This window comes from Pagrus pagrus, assembly GCF_965226575.1.
Source record: "Pagrus pagrus genome assembly, chromosome: 19".
Classification (NCBI taxonomy): Eukaryota; Metazoa; Chordata; class Actinopteri; order Spariformes; family Sparidae; genus Pagrus; species Pagrus pagrus.
This window is the reverse complement of record NC_140203.1, coordinates 21,539,542-21,562,523: the sequence shown is the minus strand read 5'-3', so window position 1 is coordinate 21,562,523 and position 22,982 is coordinate 21,539,542. Positions and strand designations below refer to the sequence as shown.

Below are 22,982 nucleotides of genomic sequence, written 5' to 3'. Positions count from 1 at the left end.
TATTTCAGAGCCATGTTGGAGGCCACAGACTCGCAAAAACTTGCAAAAACCTTTGTCAGATAAAGGATCAATGTGTCAGGAAGACTAGGTTAACAAGGGGGATGCAGTTTGGTCATTTTGCTAAAAATGGAGATGGCATCCCCAATTTCCAATCTGAATGTTTTTCTGTCATGCACTTACTTTTAGAAGGATACTTTGGACTTTTACTATATTTATCTTACGGCTGCAGTCCCAACTTGCTCATATAAAAGTTTCTCATGGTAAAAATCTCTAAAATATCAATATTTAAAAATTTTCTTAATCCGCATTACTTTAGTGAGTTTTAGACATCGTTTTTTAAATTTTGTCCGCCTGTAGAAAAACATGTACTCTTTCTCCTGATGTCAAAGTAGGAAAATCCTCCTACGAGTATGACTTGTGCAGGATTTAATGGACAGGCTGAAAAACATCACATGTGGAAACTTTTCATTTTATTCCTTTTCGTCTAAAATTATAATTATGTCTAAAACTTCTTCTACCTCTGAGCAATACTCTTCAAATCCTTCACTCTACAAACATACAGCCTGATAAGAACTCATAAAGCTGTGTTAAATCACATGCAGCTGAATAATATAGAAACACACAGATCAGCGATGGCATCTCACAACTCATGAATCTGTACGCTAAAAGCGGTGGGTGCTTTTAGCAGAAATCCTGCATCATCAGACCTGTCTACATAACTCAGCCAATCAGGTGTTGTTAAAAGACATACGCGTGACAGTGTGGGACATTAATTAAAGGGTATGAGGAAGGCTGAAAAATACTGCTAGAAAAAGCAAAAAATGAAGCAAAAAAGGCAAAAGCAGATCTTCTCTACATGTGATGAAATCCCAAAACAGAGTTTATGTTGTCATCTACCTTAAATGTGAATGAAAATGTGAAACCTAGTAACCCTGATAAGCAACCCAGGGATGAACGACTGTGACAGCTGAAGACACATTTCAGACATTGTAAAACTTGAAAGGTGTTAGACTGGAGTAAAGCAAACTTTTAGCCAGTTTTTGGCAACTGTTTGTTTCTTCATTACCACTTTTTAAAGATGGATTAGTGTCATCTTGATCCTTAGTGATCCAGGGGCAAACAGCCCATTTGATTTACTCCACACACCTGTTCAACATCATCAACAGTTTTCGAGCTACATTGGTTTGTTTCTGTTGCAAAGCTGCATGTTTCCTCCAGTCTGGTTTGATTAGCTGCTTTACCTCAAAGACATTCACCTACAGTCAAACTAAACTTGATCCCATGAGGGCTCAGAACAGGAAGTGGAGGTAAGTCAAGGTAAAACCAGAAGAGAAAGAGGCAAGCCCATCTCGAGTTGGGTCATTATGATGGTGGGGGTTGTAGGTGTCAGGGGTCGTGTGGGGTTAAGTGTGGGTCACGGAGGTCAACATCGGACTGGCTTCGCCTGCTTCTCTGCTGTTCCCCAAACACACAGCTTCGTCGGCCTTTTTGCCCCAGAAACACAACTCTGTGGCATTGATCTCCAACGCCACTGAATTATAGTACATGTTTAGGTTCAGACAAAAAAAAAAAACAGCATAGAAAACAAAGATTTGTTTTAGTAAGTGATGGCCATTTTGCTCAGGAAGTGTTGAATGCAGCAGTATGCGGGGGAGCAGCCATACTGCTAATGGTGAGAGCTGCTTACTGAGAAAACCATAAAACCAAAAGTTGGTTCGTAAACGATATCGCTTTAGCAGATTAGTTAGGAAGGAGATGGATGCCCAGGACTACAGTAGTCTGTCTTTTTTGGGTGACAGTCCAGCTTTAATTGGGGATGTGTGTTTAAAAGTACCCTTGCTGATAAATTACAGAAACAAGCAATGAGGTGATTATGGGTATTTATGCAAATACTTGTCATTTATTACCTCCACCAAAGAGATTATGTTGTGAATGTTCCCATATGTTTCTTTGTTTGTTTGTCAGCAGGATTTGGAAATTCAGTCCGAGAAAGAACTGATCAGTTCAGTAAAGATGTGTTTAAAGGAAAAGTTCACCCATAACTTGGTTACTATCTACTCACTCTGATGTAGATTGAAGGCCGGTGAAGTTTTGAAGTCCACAAAACATTTCTGGAGCTTCACAGCAAAACACTGTTGCAGCATTCTCTTAAACAACTGGATTATATGGGGACTTGTTTTAAAAAGTAAAACAGAAATAAAACAATATGGCTCTATACAGTTCATCCGGCATTATCCAAGTCTTTTGAAGCCCAGAGAATTCATTTGAAAAGGCTTAATCACACCCTTGATGCACAGTTGTGCTCGTCCACCCACTTCAGATTGGGTGCATGCTAATGCCTTTAGCTTAGCCACAATGAAGATATCGGTTTTTAAAAAAGGGGTGTGAAAAATCTCTTCAAATCAATCTGGGATCTTGAGGCTTCGTACAACCCAAGCCCCAAGATCCCAAATTGATTTGAAAAGACTTTATCTTCACTGTAGCTAGGCTAAAGGCGTTAGTGTCTGAAGTGTAAATAAAGCCTTTTCAAATCAACTTGGGATCTCTGGGCTTCCAGAGACTTGGATTACACCGGACAAGCTGTAAGGAGCCATTTTATTATTTTTTTGAGTTTTATTTTTTACATTATCAAACAAGTCCCCATCTAATTCAGTTGTTTAGGAGAATGCTACATCACTGTTTTGCTGTGAAGCTTCAGAAATGATGATGGGGGTGCATGTATGATAACCAAATTTTCTTTTTTGGGTGAAATTTTGCTTTAAACAAATCTTTTAAGCTTGCCAAATTCCTGCAAGTATGGTGTTTTTTAAATAAATTGCTGTAAATCTTACATGCATTGTGCAAAAGCTATCATTTAAAATGGCTCGCTTGTAATGGGCCTCACTCCAAATTCGGAAATACTCATCTATCACTGTGCTTGTATGAATGTGGACCTGGACACAGGACTGGTGTTAATGATGAGTTTTAGAAGAAATGAAGAGTCTCTTCATTAGGGGAGGAGGGGATTAGTGGCAGGAGTTTCATGTGTGCGGCATCTTGACTTTTAATTAGGTTGCTAAAGCATATCAGGTGGAACATTGCTACATTCCCAGACTCTGTGTCAGCAGAGAGGCGTCAAAGCCGTGATACAAAGAGCAACTTTTTGGGCAACTGAACTGAATTCCTTTGAGCAGATTATTGTTACGTGACTGTTTCACATCTACGTTGCCCTCGGAAATTGCCCTTTGTGTCAACACCCTAAAAGTTTTATCATGATAAAGATCATCTGTTGCTAATATCAGGCGCCCTCTGCGGACGAGCCATGAGCCATGTGAGCATGTGATGGTGGGCCGAGAGAAGGTGACATGGACGGAGTCAGAGGACCGGGAGTCAAAAGAACAAAAAACACAAGGAATAAAGGAGAGAATCCTTCTTTGAAATCCAACTCAAGGACCTGTCCTGAAAGGAACAAATCAAGGTGATTGTCTTTGCGAAGGGTTAACTAGAGAAATAATACCACAGTAAAAAGTGATAAAGATGGATCTCGGGGGTAGATTAAATCTGGAATGGGTGTTCAACAGGCTCAAAGGGCCTTTGGGTGGCTGTCGAGGGGCGATTTAATCCACCCGGCTGAGATGATGGGACGAGGCAGCAGGGATGGGGTCACGACCCCCTCAGACATGGCCGCTCTTTAGCACAGACTTTACTTGGGCTGTATCCAAATGGGTGGACTCAAGGGTGTACTTCAGCCATATGCACTGCGACAAGCATCATCATGCAAGACTACATAAGCCTCTGATGAGCCTTACACACATCATTTATTTGATGCATTGATTCAACTTATTTCCTCTTCATTCTCCAATATTATTTGGATAAATATTGTTTCTACAGGATGCAAATAAAGTTTCACCATACGTCCGTGTTGTATACATTTATGGATCTTTGTCTCATTGCATTGGCAATTTTAAAAATCATGCGCTGCATTCCAATATTCATACTACATAAGACTTAATATGCCAGAAAAAGCTTCAGTATGACCCAATAGATAGTATGTCAAATGTGGTATGCCAAAAAAACAATGACGTTCCATTGCACCGGTTCGCATTTTGCATTACGCAAGCTAGCATGCTTTTCTATATTTGAACGCACAGTCCTCTGCGCAGAGGAAGATATGTCAAATGAACTGAGCCGTCAAGAGAGCACAGACGGATGGCTGTGCCCAAATCACATACTTGCTTCAAATTTTGCACAAGGGTGAAAGTTCAAGGCCCCATGTTTTTACAGTAGCATGTCCCAATTGAATTCCTTCTACAAAAAGGAACGTATGTGACATGGAATGCAGCCATTGCGCCACATTCCTATTGCATTGAATTGTGGGCAGTTCAATCAGCAAAGTCTGAAGTATGAACCCAACCCGTACTCTCTAGAAGTCTGCAGAAAGTCCATGAGCGCTTTTGCGGACTTGATGACTGGTGGATTTGGACTTTGTCTGAAAGTGGCGTGAAGTTCGGACATTTGGATTCAGCCTCTCTGTAGGGACGTCAGGCAGGTTGCACCTGATTGGAAAGGAGGACTCCCACTCTGATTGGCTAACTCTCAGTATACACAGACTGGAGCCCAATGGAGCGGTCCATGCACTGAGGAGAGGCCGGGGGTGCCCATCCCTGAGGGACACGGGGAGGAGGAGGGTGGAACAGTAACTGGGTGATCAAAGAAGAAGAAGGAGGAATGAGGAAGCCCTTGTGCTGTGAAGGTTCAGAAAGGGCTTCTTTGTGCGGCTGCCTTTACTTTTTTCAGTGTGATTTCTCTCTCCCTCCCTCCCAATCTGTCTCTGCCTCACTCGGCTGAGGTCTCTGCGTCCTCAAAGGACACCCTAGTGGACTCTCGGAAGTCGGGGTGCTGCAGGTCCGATAAGAATTTGGTGGGGGTGAGCATGTGGGTGGAACCTGTGGAGGAACAGAGGTGGCTTCACCACTCGTCTCTCAGCACATGCCTCGCCCCCTCCCCCACTCTCTCCAGAAACAAAAGGGTTAAAAAAGACAAGCAACCTGTCGTACAGCACACACACACACACACACACACACGCACACAGAGACACACTCATCCACTGACAGTACACACACTCGCCATGTTGCACAAACACATAGAGGTTGGACGCACACAGAAAAAAGACAGAAAAAGACATGGCGTTGCTGCAATTCAAAGACAACAGTTGTTTTAAAGACAACAGCTGAAGCAGAGCACAACAGAAACTAACAAGACACTTTCCATCTATAACACAGACTGGCTGGCAAAGCTTTAACACGTCAAATAAACAGTACAGAGGGGCATAACATAAAGGGCTATTTTAACAGAAGACATTGCACACAATAGGCAGGTTGTAACGACTATCTGCTGCTAGGCCGACAACAGACTGCTGTCGTGATGCGGCTGCATGGAAGTCAGAAAGGAAATTGTTGTATTGTTTTAGGTGGGTTCTGTTTGCAAAAATAGTAATTGCTGATGTGTCATTTTTTATAAAAGGGATTATGCATATTTATTGTAGATGTTTAAATAAATATCAAACCACATTTAACCCGTACTGAATCTTAAAGCTACTATTTATTCTATTAAATCCAGTTTGTAAAATATTGTTTTTGTCAGTGATAATTAACCTTCAATAATTTTGCACAGAACTAACTAAACTCCCTTATAATTATCTTTCTACTTACTTAAGTGCAATGTAATCCCAGAGAGCAATTCTTAAGAACTAGCAAAAAAAGGTTAATTAATTTCACCCGATGCTGACAGAACATCTTCCTTTTTATGGACTGAATTTGTACTTCAGCTCAGGGTTACTCTGTCCATTCACCTCACTTCTCCATGTTTCTCGTCCCCTCTATCTTTGTTATTTAAGCTCTGTCTCTGTTCATGAGCTGCGTCCTTCTGTGTCACTTAGAGGACCTGGAGGTCAGACCAAACCTGAACCTGCTGTTCCAACCTCACGCAGTCCTCTGAAAATGTATCAAAGGACGTGGCCCCCGAATAAGGACACCGCTTTTATTACTTTCAAGACTTTCTATAAAACATGGTCCACTTAAAGACACGTCCACTCTGCGGCTGAAAAGCAGTGTTTCACCTCTAACCACACACAACAGTGATGTCATGGTGTCCTGAGGTACACCTGTGCAACACTGCAGCAAGGTGAGAAGTTAAACCCCGGAGTAGTGGGTGTATCTTTGAGTAGCCAGCACATATAAACTTCTTCTTGCTCTCGGCCTGCGCTCAGTGGCGCCTCCTGTCGCTCTACTCACCAATGATGGCCTCCCACTTCCCATTGGCCTGTGTGACCTCATAGGCGCAGCGCATCTCGCTGAAGGACACGCCGCCGATGATGAAGACTATGACACGTGGCCCAGTGCGGTACTCTCCGGGTGTCTTGTTCTTGTGCCAGTGTCCGTACCGAGCACTGCCGGAGCAGGAAGGAAAACAGGGTCACGTTATTACAGTTTTATTGCTCATTTCTGTTCCCCTTAGCGTATTTTACCCTTCCTTTCACAATTTTGTGAATTTAATGTGAATTTATTGTTTATCCAATGGCAATGACATGATGACTGAAGTTTCTCCACATTTTAAACTAGTGATTGAAACTCACTTCATTGTATTGTCCAGCTGATATAAATAAGATGAGACATTTTGCTTCTCAGGCACTGTTTCCTTTCAGGCTACATACAGGCTGCTCCTGACTGACTCCTGAAAAGATGCTACAACTGAACATTAATAAAAGTTAAGGGAGAAAAGGCACTTTTTAAATGTTTGTGTTAATATTATAATTTAAATAGCAAGTGTAATTTTTAGTAATATTGCTGCAATAAAGAAATGAAGGCAACATTTCTAATTCTTATGTTGGACCACCAATATTTTATTAAGTATGAAGATCAGTTTATGTTATACTGTCATGAGTATATCATATAATTGATTCACTTAATGTTTTTATGTGTTTTTATCCAATATGAAAGGATTATAGAAAATTGGTTAAACCAAACATCCGGCTCTTCAGCTGAAACAGTGAACACACATCTTGACATAAGATTAATGAGTTACTGCACTCAAATGTGTCTTAAACCTGCAATGTCTGATGTTTGGGCCACTTGGGGGCAGCAAAAACAAGCCACAAACTCAATGATATCGCCTGTTCAGTTGATAAGGTGACATGGTAGCTCACAGATGCCTGTTTACACATTCAACAGTTGAGTGCAATACTCTCTCTTCTCCTAGCTCTGTTCCTGGTGTCTCCTCTCTGGTTTTGGAAAAGTAACTATCCAGAAAACCAAAACAGTGAGCAGTCAAATGCTATAAAGCTCTGTAGAGGTAAAGGAAAAACACCGTAGAGTCGGTGCTAATTCTGTTGATTTGTCACTATGAGCAGCCCCTTTATATTACACACAGTCATTTGTCATTTAATGCACAGTCATAAAAATATTGATGGCAGCCACTTTAATTTGGGAAATAAAAACCATCTGCATGTGTGTAACTCTCTAAACTAACCGACATGTATCGTGATGTGATCCTCAATGCTGTGTGTGTGCATGTGTGTGTGTGTGTGCGCGGGGGAGGGACAGCAAATGAGGCAGATCAGTTTGTAACAGGAGAGGATTGGATACTGAATCAATACACACCAGCAGCTTGCACGCACACTGGAGTGTAAGGATTAGTGGGGCTGAAAGTGGCCCCATCACACTCCCCCATACACACACACACACACACGCAAGTGGAGTTGGAAAATATTGACGACTTGCATTCAGGTCAGCTTGCTTACATTTTGGCAGTTTCCAGAGATGGTGATAAGCAGAAAGACGTTTCCACAGTGACTGAAAACAGCTTCTTTACTCACTTTACTTGAAAAAACACCATATTATGTTCTTCCTCATTAAAACATATACAAGAGTTGGTGAGTGCCTGAGCTGGTATCATGCCTCCTATCCTCAGCACTGAGGTCTGTGTGCGGCTCACTAACCTGCCAGTCATCAGCATCGCCTCCCTGCTCTCCATTCCACTCAAGTATTGATCCGTTAGACTCATCTCCTTTCCAAAAATTACTATTGATCAGTTCTGGCTTCCTAATTAAAAAAGGCGTTTACTACCGTGTGTGTTTGTATCTACCTGACTGCAGTGGTGCTGAAGGAGGCAGAGGAGCGGGTGGAGATGTAGGGGTAGTGCTTGGTGTCCAGCTTATCATCAATAGTGTCCTGCAGGGGGGACGAAAAGACAAAACAGATCTTTGTCAGCACTAAACGCACACACACACAAACACACTTCAATAGGGGCTTCACCGTTGCGTCACATCTCCTAGCAACCATGCGTGGCTCCAACATGGAGGTCCATTGGAGAATTGGCTTTGCACAAATAAGGGGCTAAATATAGTTGATGACAACCAGGCTGGCAAAAACAGATGTGGTTCGGTGGGTGTACGTCAGCTGGAAAGTAAATAATTCTGTTATATTTGAGGAATTTGAATCCCACATTTAGGTTTGCTTGAGTAAAAATAAAATATTCACAGTGAAGCTGTTTTTTTAAATGAAAATCTCCGATATGGCTGCTGGGGCAGCAGGTAAAATAAAGCCCTCCTTGTGTTAAACAACAACAAGTATGAAAAACCAAACAGGGACATAAGCCCTTCAAACGCACCTCCATGATGTCCTTCACCAGTGGTGTCCAGCGGGAGAGCTGATAGGTCTGCTCGCTCACACGCTCCTTCCTGTCCAACTTCTTTCCTCTGCGGAGGGTGGACTAATGAGGGACAGAAGAGACGAGGAGGTGAGAGAGAGAAAAAAAGAGAGGATGATCAGAATCACCTGAATGTCTCTCTGAATATTAGTCATTCACACTGTCTGGTCCTGGCACAAGATAAACGAGGGGAGGATACGGTACATATATCTTAAGCAAATAAAGAGGTGAATATGAAGTAGAGGAGTAAAGACTCAGAGGGCATCACAGGGAACCAGATGATGGAGAGCAGACAACAGAAGCTTCATCCAGTCAGGATCTTACGTCTGTGATGATGGGGACGCCCAGGTGAGCCATGTTGGTGATGATCTCACTGTCCTCAGGGGGGATCTGAGCGTGCTGGATCAGCTTGTTCAGGTTCTCCTCCGTAATGCCTGAACACACACACACACACACACACACACACACACACACACACACACACACACACACACACACACACACACACACAGGTCATGTTTTTTGTTTTTTTGAATAAAGAAAATATGTTCTGGGATGGACGGGAATTCATGGTTTATAACTTGAGCACAAAAATAACACCATTTTATTAAAACTCTATATTATATAAATTCAGTAGCTGTGCAGAGATGTCAGGTGATGTCTGAAGGCTTATTTTCTCCATCTGTATCCTGTCAAACATCATATTTACAGACTCATGCTGACTTATTCAGGCTCTAATTGAGTTGAATAAATTAATTTCTTAATTAATATCAAACGTACAGAATATAATTTCTGCCACTAGGGGTCTCTGTATCAAAACAACTGATTCATTGCTGATGAAAATCTTCAAGCAGAAATGTACAAGTATTACTCATGTACATGTTTGCTGACTTCTTTTCCTCATTCTCTGATGTATCAGCTCAAGTTTCCTGAGAAGTTCTGGCAACTTTGAGTAAAATTACAAATTTCTCTGGGTTTGAGTGTTTGGTTGACAAAATATATAACAAAGGTCTTATTGCTTTTGGATATTTTAATGCAAAAATGTACTTATTATGTCTTTAATGAGTGATGGACTACAGCAACACTAACATGAAGGAGTACCTTTTGTACTGCAGTGATTGTTTTTTGTTAATTCAAAGCTATTTATAATTTTGATTATTATATTGTTCATGCTTCAGATAACAACTGTGTGGTGAACTATTAGGTCAAAATAATTTAAACAAGAAATCAATTAAAACAAATAAAACTAAAAATAATAATTTGACAGGAACATGTACTTTACAAAGTTTACATTTTGTTTCTTCATGTCACCTGTAGTCTCCTCCTTACCATTCTTGAGGAAAATGTAGAGCAGGATGATGCGGATCTTGTCATATGTGCTGACGTTGGCATCCAGCAGGATGGGAACGATGGCCCTCATGGGGTCTTTGATCTTCTCTCCCTCAGCGTCTGTGCCCATAGCCAGATCCTGGAACAGAGAACACAGGTGTCACATGTTTGTCATTTAACAGCCTGAATACACATTTCAAGTGTTCGTGAAAGCATTTCATTTGCAATTACAGAAGATTTGCGAAATCAGTGCGCAATTGATCCATGCTATTTCCTCCTCCAGCACTACTCTCCTCTTTAATCTCTATTTTCTCTCCTCTCCTTGTTTCCATTCCTATCAACTCTTCTTGTTCCTTTACTCTCAGCTCTCTTTATTTCCTCTTGCCTCTCGCCCGCCCTCTCACCTGTTCGACGCGGCACAGCTTGTCCACTGTTCCCTGGTAGTGCTTCATACAGTCCTCAGCCAGCTGCAGATGAGTGGAGTACTGAAAAGACGCAACACACAGTGGGTCAGCATGCACATTTACACACACAGGAAAAATCACACACACTTACATAAACACACACACCTTGCTGAGCTCCTTCTGGTACTGAGGCATTTTCTTCAGCATCTGGGACAGATCCCTCATTGTGGTCTGTTGAAACAAAAGCAAAAGGTAAAAGTGTGACGATGTCGACTTCAGAACAAGTTATTATGAGCTAGAGAACAAAAGTTATTGACAACAGATCATATTCATGTTGGACTTCAGTCTCATGGCAGACCAACCAGCTGGCCACTTCGCTCAACACTTAAAGAGTTAAGTTCTAAGAGTAAATGTCCACCATTGAGAAACAGAAACGGCTCAAAACATAATGTAGTTCTGTTTGAAACTCTTTGATGATGAACAAGACTTGATTTAATTTAATAATACTGAATTACGAATTTGATGTAATGCTGTCTGCTCTGTGCTACAAATGTCAAATGAACAACAATTGAAAAAAGAGAAACAGAAACATCAAGTTTCATGAAATTTCTGATGCCATGTGAATATTTTTTAAATATACTTAAAGGAATAGAATATTATTATTATATAATATTTATAATTGTCACTAGTGGTTTCCAGTCGTTATGCTAAGCTTAGCTCAGGTTAGTATTTTCTAATCTTTATGCTAAAATAAGCTCAGGCTAGTTTTTTCTAGTCTTTGTGCTAAGTTAAGCTCAGGCCAGTGTTTTCCAGTCTTTGTGCTAAGTTAAGCTCAGGCTAGTTTTTTCTAGTCTTTGTGCTAAGTTAAGCTCAGGCCAGTGTTTTCCAGTCTTTGTGCTAAGTTAAGCTCAGGCCAGTGTTTTCCAGTCTTTGTGCTAAGTTAAGCTCAGGCTAGTGGTTTCCAGTCTTTATGCTAAAATAAGCTAAGGCTAGTTGTTTCAAGTCTTTATGCTGAGATAAACTAATGGATTTAGCTTCATATTTAACAGACACAAGAGTGACATTGATCTTTTTAGCCAACCTTTTTGAAGAATTAAAGAAGTTATCCATCATGTGACACTATAGTACCAATATCTTGGCAATACTGTATCAGGCTGTACATATCAATGTATCATCATTTCCTGTAGCAGCGTCTACTTTACCTTCTCCCCAGTGTTCATCCTCTTGCTGGCGGAAAAGTCCTTCAGCTGACGTGTCACTTCCCTGATGACAAACACAGATAGCAAAGGAGAAACAGTAACACATGAGAGAAGAGTTGTTGTATGACTTGATCCAGTCCAAACACATATATAAAGAGATAAAATATGAAGAAAAGTACTCACTGGGACACCTCGGCTATGTGTTTGTGTCTCAGGCTCACCCACAGGTCATCGTCTTCATGCAGCAGGACCTCCTTCTCACGGGAGTCTCCCATGCCGCTGGTGTCATACCTGAAGAACATGTCAGTATTTTACTACACAAATTCTGCCAACTGACGTTTACCTGAATTACAACACAAATCTAGGCATCACTAGCAATCATTTTTCTATTTTGTCATTTGTGTTTCTCGTACTTGTAGACGTCGTTCTCAATGGGCAGCAGGTCGTAGCCCATGGCCTGGAAGGTGAGCTCATGCAGGACAGGAGAGACGGGGTCAAACGCCCTGTCCAGGATGATCAGCTGTGAGCGAGCCTTATCTGGACCCTACAGAGAGGCAGACACCAGATACAGGAATGAAACACACATATATGATGCTACACATATACGGTACGTCTGATCAGTTTGAACTATTTTGCAACAAGAATTTAGAACAACAGGTACAAACTAAATAAAGCAGGAATATAAAGGGACATTAAATGTAATTCTCCTGAGCTCACCTCTCCCATGGTGGGGTCATCAGCCTTGTAGGCGTCCAGTTTGTCCTGAACCAGCTGGGCCAGGGTGGAGTTGTCCTTGTACTCGCTGACAATAAGGACAGATGGATTGTCAGATGGGCGGACAAATGGAGGCATTAGGAGGGAGACATTGAAAGACAGGAAGAAAGATAAATGTGAAAAGGAGAAGGGAGAAGGACAGAGACAATGACACACATTCAAGCAAGAAAACAAGAAGGCAAGAAAAACATTTTGATGAAAAGTACTTTTCAGACATTTTAGGAGCATTTGAATGAGGGACAGCTCTGTCTCTGCTGCACTTTTCAAAGGACACTGATCTCAAGAGGGGAAATTGTTTTGGCAAACCGGCTGAATCAGTCCTGTAAGGATTATTTGATGACTTTGAGGGACACCGTGTGATTTTTTACACTCTATAACTGAAGAGCAGTACTACTGGATTTTCTCTTCCTGTCTCATCAGTCTCATTACATCTTTATACAGAAGCAATAGAATATCTAATTTTCTCATTTTAAATATTTTTAAGAGGTAAATGAACCCTTTTGTAGAAAGGAAATGAAGCAGACACAGATTATTTTCCTTAGCAGGGTATTTTTTGATGATTTTAAACAACGTCTAGAGAGGATCTTTAATATGTCACCGGCTAGAGAGATCACACATTACAGTTAAAAAACTTGCAACAGCTGCCCTTGAGCAGCGCCCCCTGCTGCTCACCCTCGGTATCTGACAGCAGGATACTCCTTCAGGGTGGCGCAGAGCGTGGCGATCTGCTCAGCCAGCCTCTCCATCACTGGGTTCTTCAGCTGGGTCTTGTGGGGGCTGTAGAAACTGTGGAAGGCATCTGCATTGTCCAGAGAGTACACCTGCACACACAAACATGGACTACAATTTAAACTCTGCTTCAGCCAAAACAGATTGTTGCCTTCCTACTTTCTGCGAGCGTTTCCTTTTTCTAATGTAATGTGCACACTCTGCAGTCTGAATGTCTGCATATGTGACGTGTTGCTGCTGGAGAGGCTGATTTTCATGAACCGCTCTGTGTAAAATAGAGGAGGTCACTGTGCAGAGGCAGCATGTTATCTGGCTGCTAACACCAGCTGTAGGTGTTTTGATTAAGTCAAACACAGCTAGAATACATTTTCTCTCCAGTTCTGTTATCTGTTCTGATCCTCTCCTTCCTTTGTTTTTTTCATCCTCTTTGTCTCAACTCTCCTTTAACCTCTTCTCCCCTGTCTGTCTCTTCTCCTCACCTCTCATTTAATTTAATTTCCTTATTCTCTCTCTTGTCCTCCAGGGTGTCTACAGGTACCAGACTCTTGAATTTAAAGGGTTTGAGGAATTCTTAACCAAATTTCCGACTCGAGCTTTGCAGCAAAGTATAAAGGTATGTAGTCCAGACTGACTGAACATTGTGTAACAAGGTCAATTATACAGCAGTAACTCACATGTTAGGTCCATAGATTCAATATATGGAACATTTGAGACTCAGTTTCTGTACCTGTGTTCACTTTCGGGCTTCTTCTTCAAAACAAAACGCACAGAACTCTGTGTTAGGTTAATCTACATTTTGTCGACAGGTCAGTGCAAGTAAACAAGGAGTTCAGTGATAGGTTTAAAGATTTGTCACATCATAAATGGAGACATTTACTCAGAAGAGCTTGACTCATTTTGTCAAAAATAGATTATAAGATGGAAAAATCAAATAAGATAAAATGTTTGTGACAATTCAGACCTCACACATTCAAATTTAAGACTATTTAATGACTTTATCAGCCTATTATTTAAAATATAAAACAATTTATTCAAAACATTTTAAGACTTGCAGACACCCTGGTCCTCATCCTTTTCTATTACCTCTCTCATCTCCTCTTTAAGCCTCTCCTGTACTCTGTTCCCTTTTCCTTTCTTCCTGTTTCCTTGTTTCATCTCCTCCTTTTCAATTCTCTTTCAGCCCTCTCACCTCCTCTCCTGTTTCATTTGCTTGTTTCTTTGTTTCTTTCCCTCCCATCTCCCTTCCTCTTCCTGCATCTCCTCTCCTCTCCTCTCCTCTCCTCTTCCTACAATCCATTTCCCCTCCTTGAACTGGTTTTGTCTCCTACTATCATCTCCTTGTTTCCTCTCCTCTCCTCCTCTTTCCTCTCATGCATCACTCACTACCACTCCCACCTTCCACCCCATCTGTCCTCAGTCACATGCTGCTCTGCAGAATAGTCCCTATATTGTTAGCCCGGCTACCATTGGCTAGCGCCTGCTGTAAAGATCCTGACTCATCCAATGGAGCGAGAGCCTCAGCCTGTGGGCGGGGCAATGAGGCAGCACTTTGCCTGGAGCAAAAAACCACCGACTCTGAATTAATCATAGTAGACAGGAGAGGAGCAAAGCATTGTGGGCCCAGCAGCATCTTCAGAATAGTGAGAGAGAGGACGATGGACAGAAGGAGAGATGAGGGAGATAGAAAGAGATGGAGGGAGGGAGGCAAAAATTAGGGAGAGTATGGTTGGGGGAGGGAAAGAAAAAAAATAAATAAGAGGAAAAAATGAAAGGCTTGTTGTTGGAGAGCAGCGAGAAGAGCGAGCGCATGCGACGTGCAAAGGCAGGGATGGAGGAATGGCGGGATTTAAAGAAAAAAGAAAACAGAGGGATGGAGAGAGAGAGGGAGGGGGAGGGGAAAAACATGATGGAGGCAGGAATTTGGAAATACATCAAGGGTGGAGAAGCAGGTGGGAGGAGGGAGCGAAGGCGATGTGACAAACGGGAGTCGTTCTCGAACAGTCTGGCATTAAACAGTTACTGGTGAGTCAGCAGCGTTTTGCCAGGTGACCACCAGAGTGTGTTATTTGTGTTTCTCTTGTTATCCATCCATGACTCCAACAACCAATAACCTCACTGTTACTATTCCTGTCTGTGTCCTTTACAGCATCTCTCTCCTCCATCTGTCTTAATCGATCCCTCGCTCTCTATCTCTGGATCTCGCTCTGTCTCTCTCTCTGGTTTTCACTCACAGTCACTAACAAACAATAGAAGTGAACCCGCTTTCATTCATGGCCGACAGAGAGGAGAAGAGGAAGGTGAGGGGAAAACAATCCAGGGGCCAGATACACTTCACAAAGATACACTCTTTTAGTCACGTTTATAAATACATTTGTTCGTGCTCGTGTTTTAGAAATCATTGTGAAACTAGGCCATCACTACCCTCATTACCCAACATCATTACACACAGCTGCTTATTTACCTGAGACTCGTAGGGCAAGAAGGCGATGTTGATCTCCGTCAGAGTCTTGATGGACTTGGAAGCGCGGCTCTTCACCAGCTCGTTGAACAGAGGATCAGGGCAGGCTGGAGGTGGTGAAATGGAGAAAACACAGATATTAATTGTTGGACAGATTCTGATTAATTGGTTCCAATTACAGTATATCTTCAAATATACAGCTTTTTTCAGGAAAATCGGGTTTGCATTGCATTCACAGACAAATACACTTAAAGAAGTATTTCACCATTAGAAAGATGGTCTTTTCTTATCAAACCGGGGTACTACGCAGTAGAAAGATGGAAATATTTTTAAATTGGTGCGATATGATCAAAAAACAGAAAAAGGGCTGTGGTGTTTACTTTTGGTCAAAAAGTAGAAAAATCTACATGCACTGCACTGGACCAATAAACACTCCTGGTGGGTGACGTACTGAGAGTTAGCACTTAGTTAGGTTTTGGCTGTCTGGTTTAAAGCAGGGAAAAATGGCAGCCTGGTAACAAGCTTTCTTGTGTTACAAGCTAAACAGTACATTTGTGTGGGATATAGGCAATGCAGTAATGGAAAGTTGATTCATATTTGATCAGCAGTGTCTGGTTTAACAGTTTAATCCGATTTTCTAATCCTCCCCTGCAGGTAACTGCAGCTTCATGGTAGCTCCATACTATTGATGGATATTAATTAATTGGGCTCATCTATCACCACTGTGCAATGCAAGACCAAAATACTAAAAAAACAAACCCAAAAAAAAAACAGTATTCAGCTTCAAAATATCATTCTCAGCCGACACACAATGACAAATGAGAGAAAACGCAAATTAAAATAGCCAAAGGGACAATGGGAGGATCTTTTTGTACTATTCATTTATCAAATTAACCAATTTAATTAAAGATAAACTCCCTGTTTTATTACAGCATTTTAAATTACATCCCCAAAGTTGTTTCCTCTGAGCTCACTGCTGATGCTTCGGAAAAGGACAAGATTTGTTTTTGAAAGAAAGTCACGAGGAGCTTTCCAAACAGCACCGCCAAAGAAAACAATAAAAATCTTAGAAGCTTAGAACATAAATAATTAAACATTAACAATAGTGAATTGAAATCTGCAACACAAATATGTTTCAGAACAAAGAAGACAGTGTATTACACACAGTCATGCTGGAGCAGGTCTTCATGTGTTTATACTCACAGTCAGTGAAGAAAACATGGGCTGCCTTGTATTTAGCTGAATGAGGGTCTTTGAAGTCACCGATGAGGGTGTGGACGGACTGAGGAAACAGACGATCAGAGTCAGACTGAAGAGTTCACAGGAGCATGTTCACTACAGTATGTGTGTATCAGAGTGTACTATTCAGTTTATTAAATCTTTATTGATCTGATGTTTCCAAAGCCTTGACCTGAACAGTGACTACTAAAGCCATATTACATTTTCAAACATCTTTTAATATCTTTGCTTAAAAATAAAGCATAACATAATTGACTAAAGAGAACAAACAGAAGACAAAACAGAGCAAAACAAAATTCTTCAAAGAAATGACTCCTCTTTACATGTTTACCTCTTCTTTCTATATTAATTATCCATTCAGTTGTAAGCTTAATGTCATCTTATCATACATACGTCTTATCATTTTCTGATGACTCTTGCAATGGTTAATTTTTCTTTCATTATTGTATAAATTATTGTATTAAAGTCCAAACTATCTGTTTCTTTTGTTCTGTAATTCTGTAGTTCTGAATTCTAACATATTTATATTACACTTAAGGCCTTCTCAAACCTGCTTTAGTGATACTGTATTAATTCTGGTATTGTATCTGGTATTGAACGAAATAACATTTATTGATTTTTGCTATACTGCAGACACTAACTAGCTTTAAACTGGAAGAAAAAACTGCTGCACCTACAACTTGTGTTTGTTCACCATGGTTTATGTTACTCTCTCCAGTGGCATGCATTGCACTATATTTTTGATCCAAAGTGGGTGTTCATGGGAGAATTAGGAAACCATTTCATAATATCATAAAGGTTGAGACGTGAGTGAAGAAGTGGAGATAAAGAGGAGCTTCTACAGGAATAAAACATAGGACAGGATACTTAAAGAAGCAGTAGTAGACCCCAGAGGGGAATGTAGGCATGTTTTAAAAGTGTGTTGCACTGCTGCTTGTCTATGTATATCTTTAATTTGTTAGACATACCATTGAATTGTATGATTGATATTGTCATATGCTTTATATTGATTTTGGTTCTAAATGCAAGCGAGGCGAGTGAGGAAAGTTTTGAGTTTGTTACAGTAAGAACTTGCAGTGTGATGTATTGCATAATAACAGTGACTAAAAAATCAATAAAGAAAGAAAGAGTTATGGTATTGCCAAAGAAATGAATCAGAATTTGAGAGCAAGAGTGAGCATGGAAACAAAGAAGTGTGTGTGTGTGTGTGTGTGTGTGTGTGTGTGTGTGTGTGTGTGTGTGTGTGTGTGTGTGTGTGTGTGTGTGTGTGTGTGTGTGTGTGTGTGTGGTTTGAGTCAACAGCCGTGTTTGGACACACAGCAGCGTCTCTGTTCTCTGCTAAAAACACAGACCTGCTGCCACAGACACACCTCTGAATGTACACTATGGATGAGAGAGAGAGAGAGTGAGAGAGTGAGGGAGAGAGAGAGAAAGAAGGAGAAGGAGAAGGAGAAGGAGAGGGAGAAGGAGAAAGAGGAGGAGAGCATGCACACCTTTTCAGTGGGTGTAATCAGGAAAATGGCCTCCAGGCTGGGCAGAGGCTCTCGTCGTTTGTTGATGTCCTCCACAACTAGAGGAGGAGGAACAGACACACACGTACACAGTTATACAGGTACATACACAAACATGTAACAGTGCGGAGAAATGAAGCTGCGACCACTGTTTCTTACTGGTGATGCCTTCTGTCATGATGTCTGTCATCTTGCAGCAGGACGACAACATCCTCATGCTCAGCTGGTCCACAATCAGCGCCTGGCAACAGGAAATAAGACGGTGACTATACAAACACACTTTATTACATGTTGCTAACATTCAAACAAAGCTTCTTTTTTTTTAGCTGATGTTCATTGATGATATTGTAAATGTCTTTTAGCCAATATCAGTAGTCAGTTTTGTTTCAATGTCCAAAACTGTGTCAAACAAACAGATTTAGGACATTTTTTAGTAAATATTGTGACTGTTGGGAATATCCTGTGGTGGTCAGCAGGAAATGCTGCATAGCCATCAGACATCATTATTCATGACTGATTCCAGGTCCTCGAAAAATATCTGACTAATAGATTATTTGGCTGCACCACTCATACTCACTTAGAGAAATGAGAAGGGCTTGAATTGGGCCACTGGCACCGAGCACAGACACGTTAAATTTCAGTCCAGCTGCCCAATACTGTTATCACTCAGTACTGCAGGATGCAGTTAATTCAAGTGTTGAGCAGCTTCCTTTTAAACATTCTTGGAAAAGGCAAAAATGGCAGCTGGTGTGTCAGGTTTGTGTCAGTCTAAAATCCATTAAAATATATATTTTACTATCATAGAGGACGAAGAAATCTGCAAATATTCACATTAGAGAAGATGGAACAGCTGCTTGTCTGGCATTTTTGCTTTAAATTAAATGATTAATTGATTATCAAAATTGTCGCCAATGGTGTGGACGCCCACACGGGACAATATAAAAATGTAAACTTGAAAAAATGAAAATGTAATTTCTCAATAGCATTATAATTTTCAAAATATGTATGTGTTACCTGAGGAAAACTAAACTGCTAGTGAAAAATTTGGGGTGTTTGGGCGTTCTATGACATATCAAAATGAAAATGAAAATGAAAAACCTGTTTGAGAGTTCAACTGCTCTAAAGTGGACATTACTCAAATGGCAATAAGCGAAACGCTGCCCCCAGTCTATTGCATTTACATGTCACCATGCGTTTTCAGTGACAAAATTATTATAAGAATGCATTTCCAAAATTAAAACAGCACTTGACATTTTCCAAGACTGTACTGCTCTGAAGTGGAAATTAATTAAACATAAACTCAAATTTCAAAATTAAAATACAACATAGGCATATTAACCTAATTTTCCATTTGTGTAATTGGCCACTTTGCAGAAAACTTCATAATGTTTTTACTGGCTGTTGTTCAAATACTGGACAGGGAGAAACATTTTCTATCAGATATAAAGTTGCTGCCGTTAAGAAATGGGCCTGCAGATTTTCTTTTTCCCAGAATGTGCAGTATACATATGAAATAGAACAAATAAACAAAGCTTTAACTGTCTGAATAAACTAAAAAAAAAACAAGAAGAGCTGCAGGGTTTTGATTTGAACTTTGTTCTGAAATAGTATGACATGTTAGTCATTGAAATATTTTGATGTATTTGGTTTAAGTCAGAGCCTTTCACATCGGGGACCCCTCCCCTCTATTAGACCCAGAGGTCATTATTTCAGCGTATTTTCTTCTTACCTTCCATTCTCCCTTCTTCTTCACCTTCTTGATGACATCATTCATAATCTCTGTAACAGAAAATAAAGATCATCAGGAATCTTAGTGGTGCATGTTGATCTGACACGCAAAGATGTTTTAATGCATTTAAACAGGAATAACTAATGAAAAGGCACACACACACACAAACACACGAACAGGTGCATAAATATATAAATAGATACATTCAGGGAAATATATGTTACAAATATGGTTTGGTTGTTCTGTCGTCTTTGAGCCCTGCAGGCTGAAAGATTTTGTGCTCCAATTATTTGACGGTCCTGCTCGACTATACTGACAGATGACTCTGTGGGGTTATTTTAGTCCAACGGGAGGTTTTTTCTTCTTTATTAATTCGCCTTTATTTATTTTTTTTTTTTTCAAAACGTTCAGTTAAATAAGGGTTGAGAACAAAAGGGGGCTAAGTGGCATTTTGGGAAATAATGAGTTATATACAGTGTACAACATATACTGTACTCTTGGTGAGCTCTTCCTACAGCTGACAGCACACACGTGAATTCTCCACCAATCCAGTATTACTAATTAAAAGCCAAAAGTCCCAACACTGATCACTCTGAACTGTTTGAGGCCAAAAGCATGTAAGTGCACTTAATATAATATTTTTTATAAATTATACATAATATATAATACATTTCAAAATACTGTCCATTGAGTAGATATGTCATGCATATGAAGTATTACTATTAAGGATTAAAATGACAATAATACACAAACAAGGTAACAATGTGTAGTAATGTTTTTGTTTTGGCTCTCTGGCTCTCACCCCTGCAGTCTCACATGAGGAGTAAAAATCTTGCCAACCGTTTCAGCCACTTAATCCATCCGTATATCCAATACCTGCCTATCCTTGAGGGTCACAGGTTGGTTATTATTATTATATTATTATTGGTTGGTAATAAGAAACAATTACTTAAGAACAAGGAACCAGTAATGACGATGGAGGCAAATCTTTATGTCCAAACTGAAAATTGACAAACTGTGCTTTGAGTATACACAAGAAAAATAACAAAATCTTAACTAGGTTTTTGTGAAGTTTGCAAGTTTGAGTAATGTCCCACACCTGTATAACCATCTTCATGTGTTAATATGTTTCCCTGGTAAAAGCAAAAATACATCAATTTCTTCAATAACTATATACCCTACCAATACTACAACTAAAGTACTGCTTTACTCCATAGTACAATAGAGAATTGAGAATTGAGTCAAAAACAAGTTGTCTTTTCTTGTAAGGCTGTATTTGGGCACCTGACTCAAATCCAACTCAACAATACATTGAGACTATAGTGGAAAACAACATTATACTGCCCTACTGGAACAGATTTATAAATCCCATAATGCAATTCCTACACTGGAGGATAATAACATGCGGAAGTCAAATACAGCCTCCAACAAGGTTAATGACCACAGATCTACACCAGTGGAATAAATCATCCTGATGGGGAGTGAATACAAACACAGGAGCTGTTGGGAGGTGATTGTGCTTTGTTTCTCAGGGATCTCAAAGATCCACAGAGGAATAATAATCCCATCCACTGCGAGGTCACGGCCTGATGCTCGTGTTTGTGCAACAATACTGATATTAGCCTGATCACTTTGCCAACCATCTGCCAGCCGTATTAGAATAAATCCATTTAGGGTGAATTACTGTTTAACATCATGCTGGATCGCTGTGAATATAAACCACTAAGCCGTTCGACCGCGGCTAAAACCTGCAGCCACACAGACACTGATGGATTACTACAGATTAAAAGGACTCATACAAAAAAGATTACATAACACACATCAAATAATGAGCAGGGATGTGTTGGTGCCTGTCAACTTCTGCCTCCAAGAGAACCAACGGTAAATTCTTCCAGGTGATGGAGACACCAGCTGCTGATCGGCTATTTTCACAGTAACAGGGAGGAGCTGAAGGCCACAAGTAGCATAGAAGGTAGGATGAAACGAAGGATTGATAGATAGGATAGGCTAGGAGGAGGGATGTATACATAGCAGAGGTTATTAAACCGGAGGACGAGCTGAGAAGTGGGAGTGGTGAGACAGAAGTGAGGCAAAGATGCTGCATGAGGCGAGGAAGGGAGAGGTGCATGCTGCTGGTGTAACTGATGATTTGGTCTGTTTATCGACACTGTTAGCAGCTGGAGAATATTAGTTTATGGCCCTGAATGCTGCAGTTACTTTAAAAAATAACCCTGCTCCTTCTTCATTGGAAATTATTAATCATGCTTTTGGTTCCAAAACTTAGAGCATGGGTGTGACAAATCCATTAATATCTACGTTTTTTTTTATTTGAGGGGTCTACAGTGCCAGACCTGACAACCCTGCTGTATAAGATAAAAGGTAGAGCCAAACTTATACTGGAATTTTGGGGCCAATGCTGATATTAGAGAGTAAGTAAAACTCTGATATCAATACATCGGCCTACATGCACACATTTTTGTAATAATCCCTCAAATGTGGTCATCAAACCCTTGTGATAGGGGGGCGAGTCCCATTCCGAAGGACCGCCATTCCGACGGTCCGCCATTCCGACCGGGTTATGGTTAAGGTTAGGGTTTCAGGTTCGGAATGGCGATCTTTTTTCAAAAAAGGGCCGGCATTCTGAAACAGGAAAGTGAACGTTTGGAATGGCGACCCTTCGGAATGGCGACCTGTCACCCTTGTGATAAAGTTACAGTATGTAATGGAGGCAGGATATGTGGCAGTGTAACAATAAACTTCCGGTGAACTGAAAATATAAATCACCTCAAGCATGTTATGTTCTGTGACCAAAAAAAAAAAAAAAAAAAAATCTCATATTGGCACATATCAGACAGCACATGCACTAACACAACTGATACTGATGTATCTGTGACAGGCAATTTATCGACCTCTAAAATCATCTGG

The 22,982-nt window shown here is 40.6% G+C and overlaps 1 protein-coding gene across 2 annotated transcripts in view; it reads right to left on the bottom strand.

Moving 5' to 3' along the window:
* The window catches only part of stxbp1a (syntaxin binding protein 1a), a 38,297-nt gene that overhangs the window by 2,758 nt on the left and 12,557 nt on the right, over window positions 1–22,982 (bottom strand). The window contains exons 2-19 of one of the 2 annotated variants that reach the window (XM_084383643.1): window positions 20,058–20,107; window positions 18,488–18,569; window positions 18,311–18,387; window positions 16,782–16,860; window positions 15,582–15,685; window positions 13,064–13,212; window positions 12,335–12,419; window positions 12,031–12,161; window positions 11,801–11,908; window positions 11,621–11,681; window positions 10,584–10,649; window positions 10,419–10,499; window positions 10,015–10,153; window positions 9,010–9,119; window positions 8,647–8,748; window positions 8,122–8,207; window positions 6,273–6,427; window positions 4,768–4,925 (exon numbers count right to left, since the gene is read on the bottom strand). In XM_084383643.1, coding sequence (XP_084239769.1) covers window positions 4,816–4,925; window positions 6,273–6,427; window positions 8,122–8,207; window positions 8,647–8,748; window positions 9,010–9,119; window positions 10,015–10,153; window positions 10,419–10,499; window positions 10,584–10,649; window positions 11,621–11,681; window positions 11,801–11,908; window positions 12,031–12,161; window positions 12,335–12,419; window positions 13,064–13,212; window positions 15,582–15,685; window positions 16,782–16,860; window positions 18,311–18,387; window positions 18,488–18,569; window positions 20,058–20,107 — 1,775 coding nt within the window. In that variant the 3' untranslated portion in view covers window positions 4,768–4,815. The remainder of the gene's footprint in view (window positions 1–4,767; window positions 4,926–6,272; window positions 6,428–8,121; window positions 8,208–8,646; window positions 8,749–9,009; window positions 9,120–10,014; window positions 10,154–10,418; window positions 10,500–10,583; window positions 10,650–11,620; window positions 11,682–11,800; window positions 11,909–12,030; window positions 12,162–12,334; window positions 12,420–13,063; window positions 13,213–15,581; window positions 15,686–16,781; window positions 16,861–18,310; window positions 18,388–18,487; window positions 18,570–20,057; window positions 20,108–22,982) is intronic. The other variant, XM_084383644.1, reaches the window with a different exon arrangement.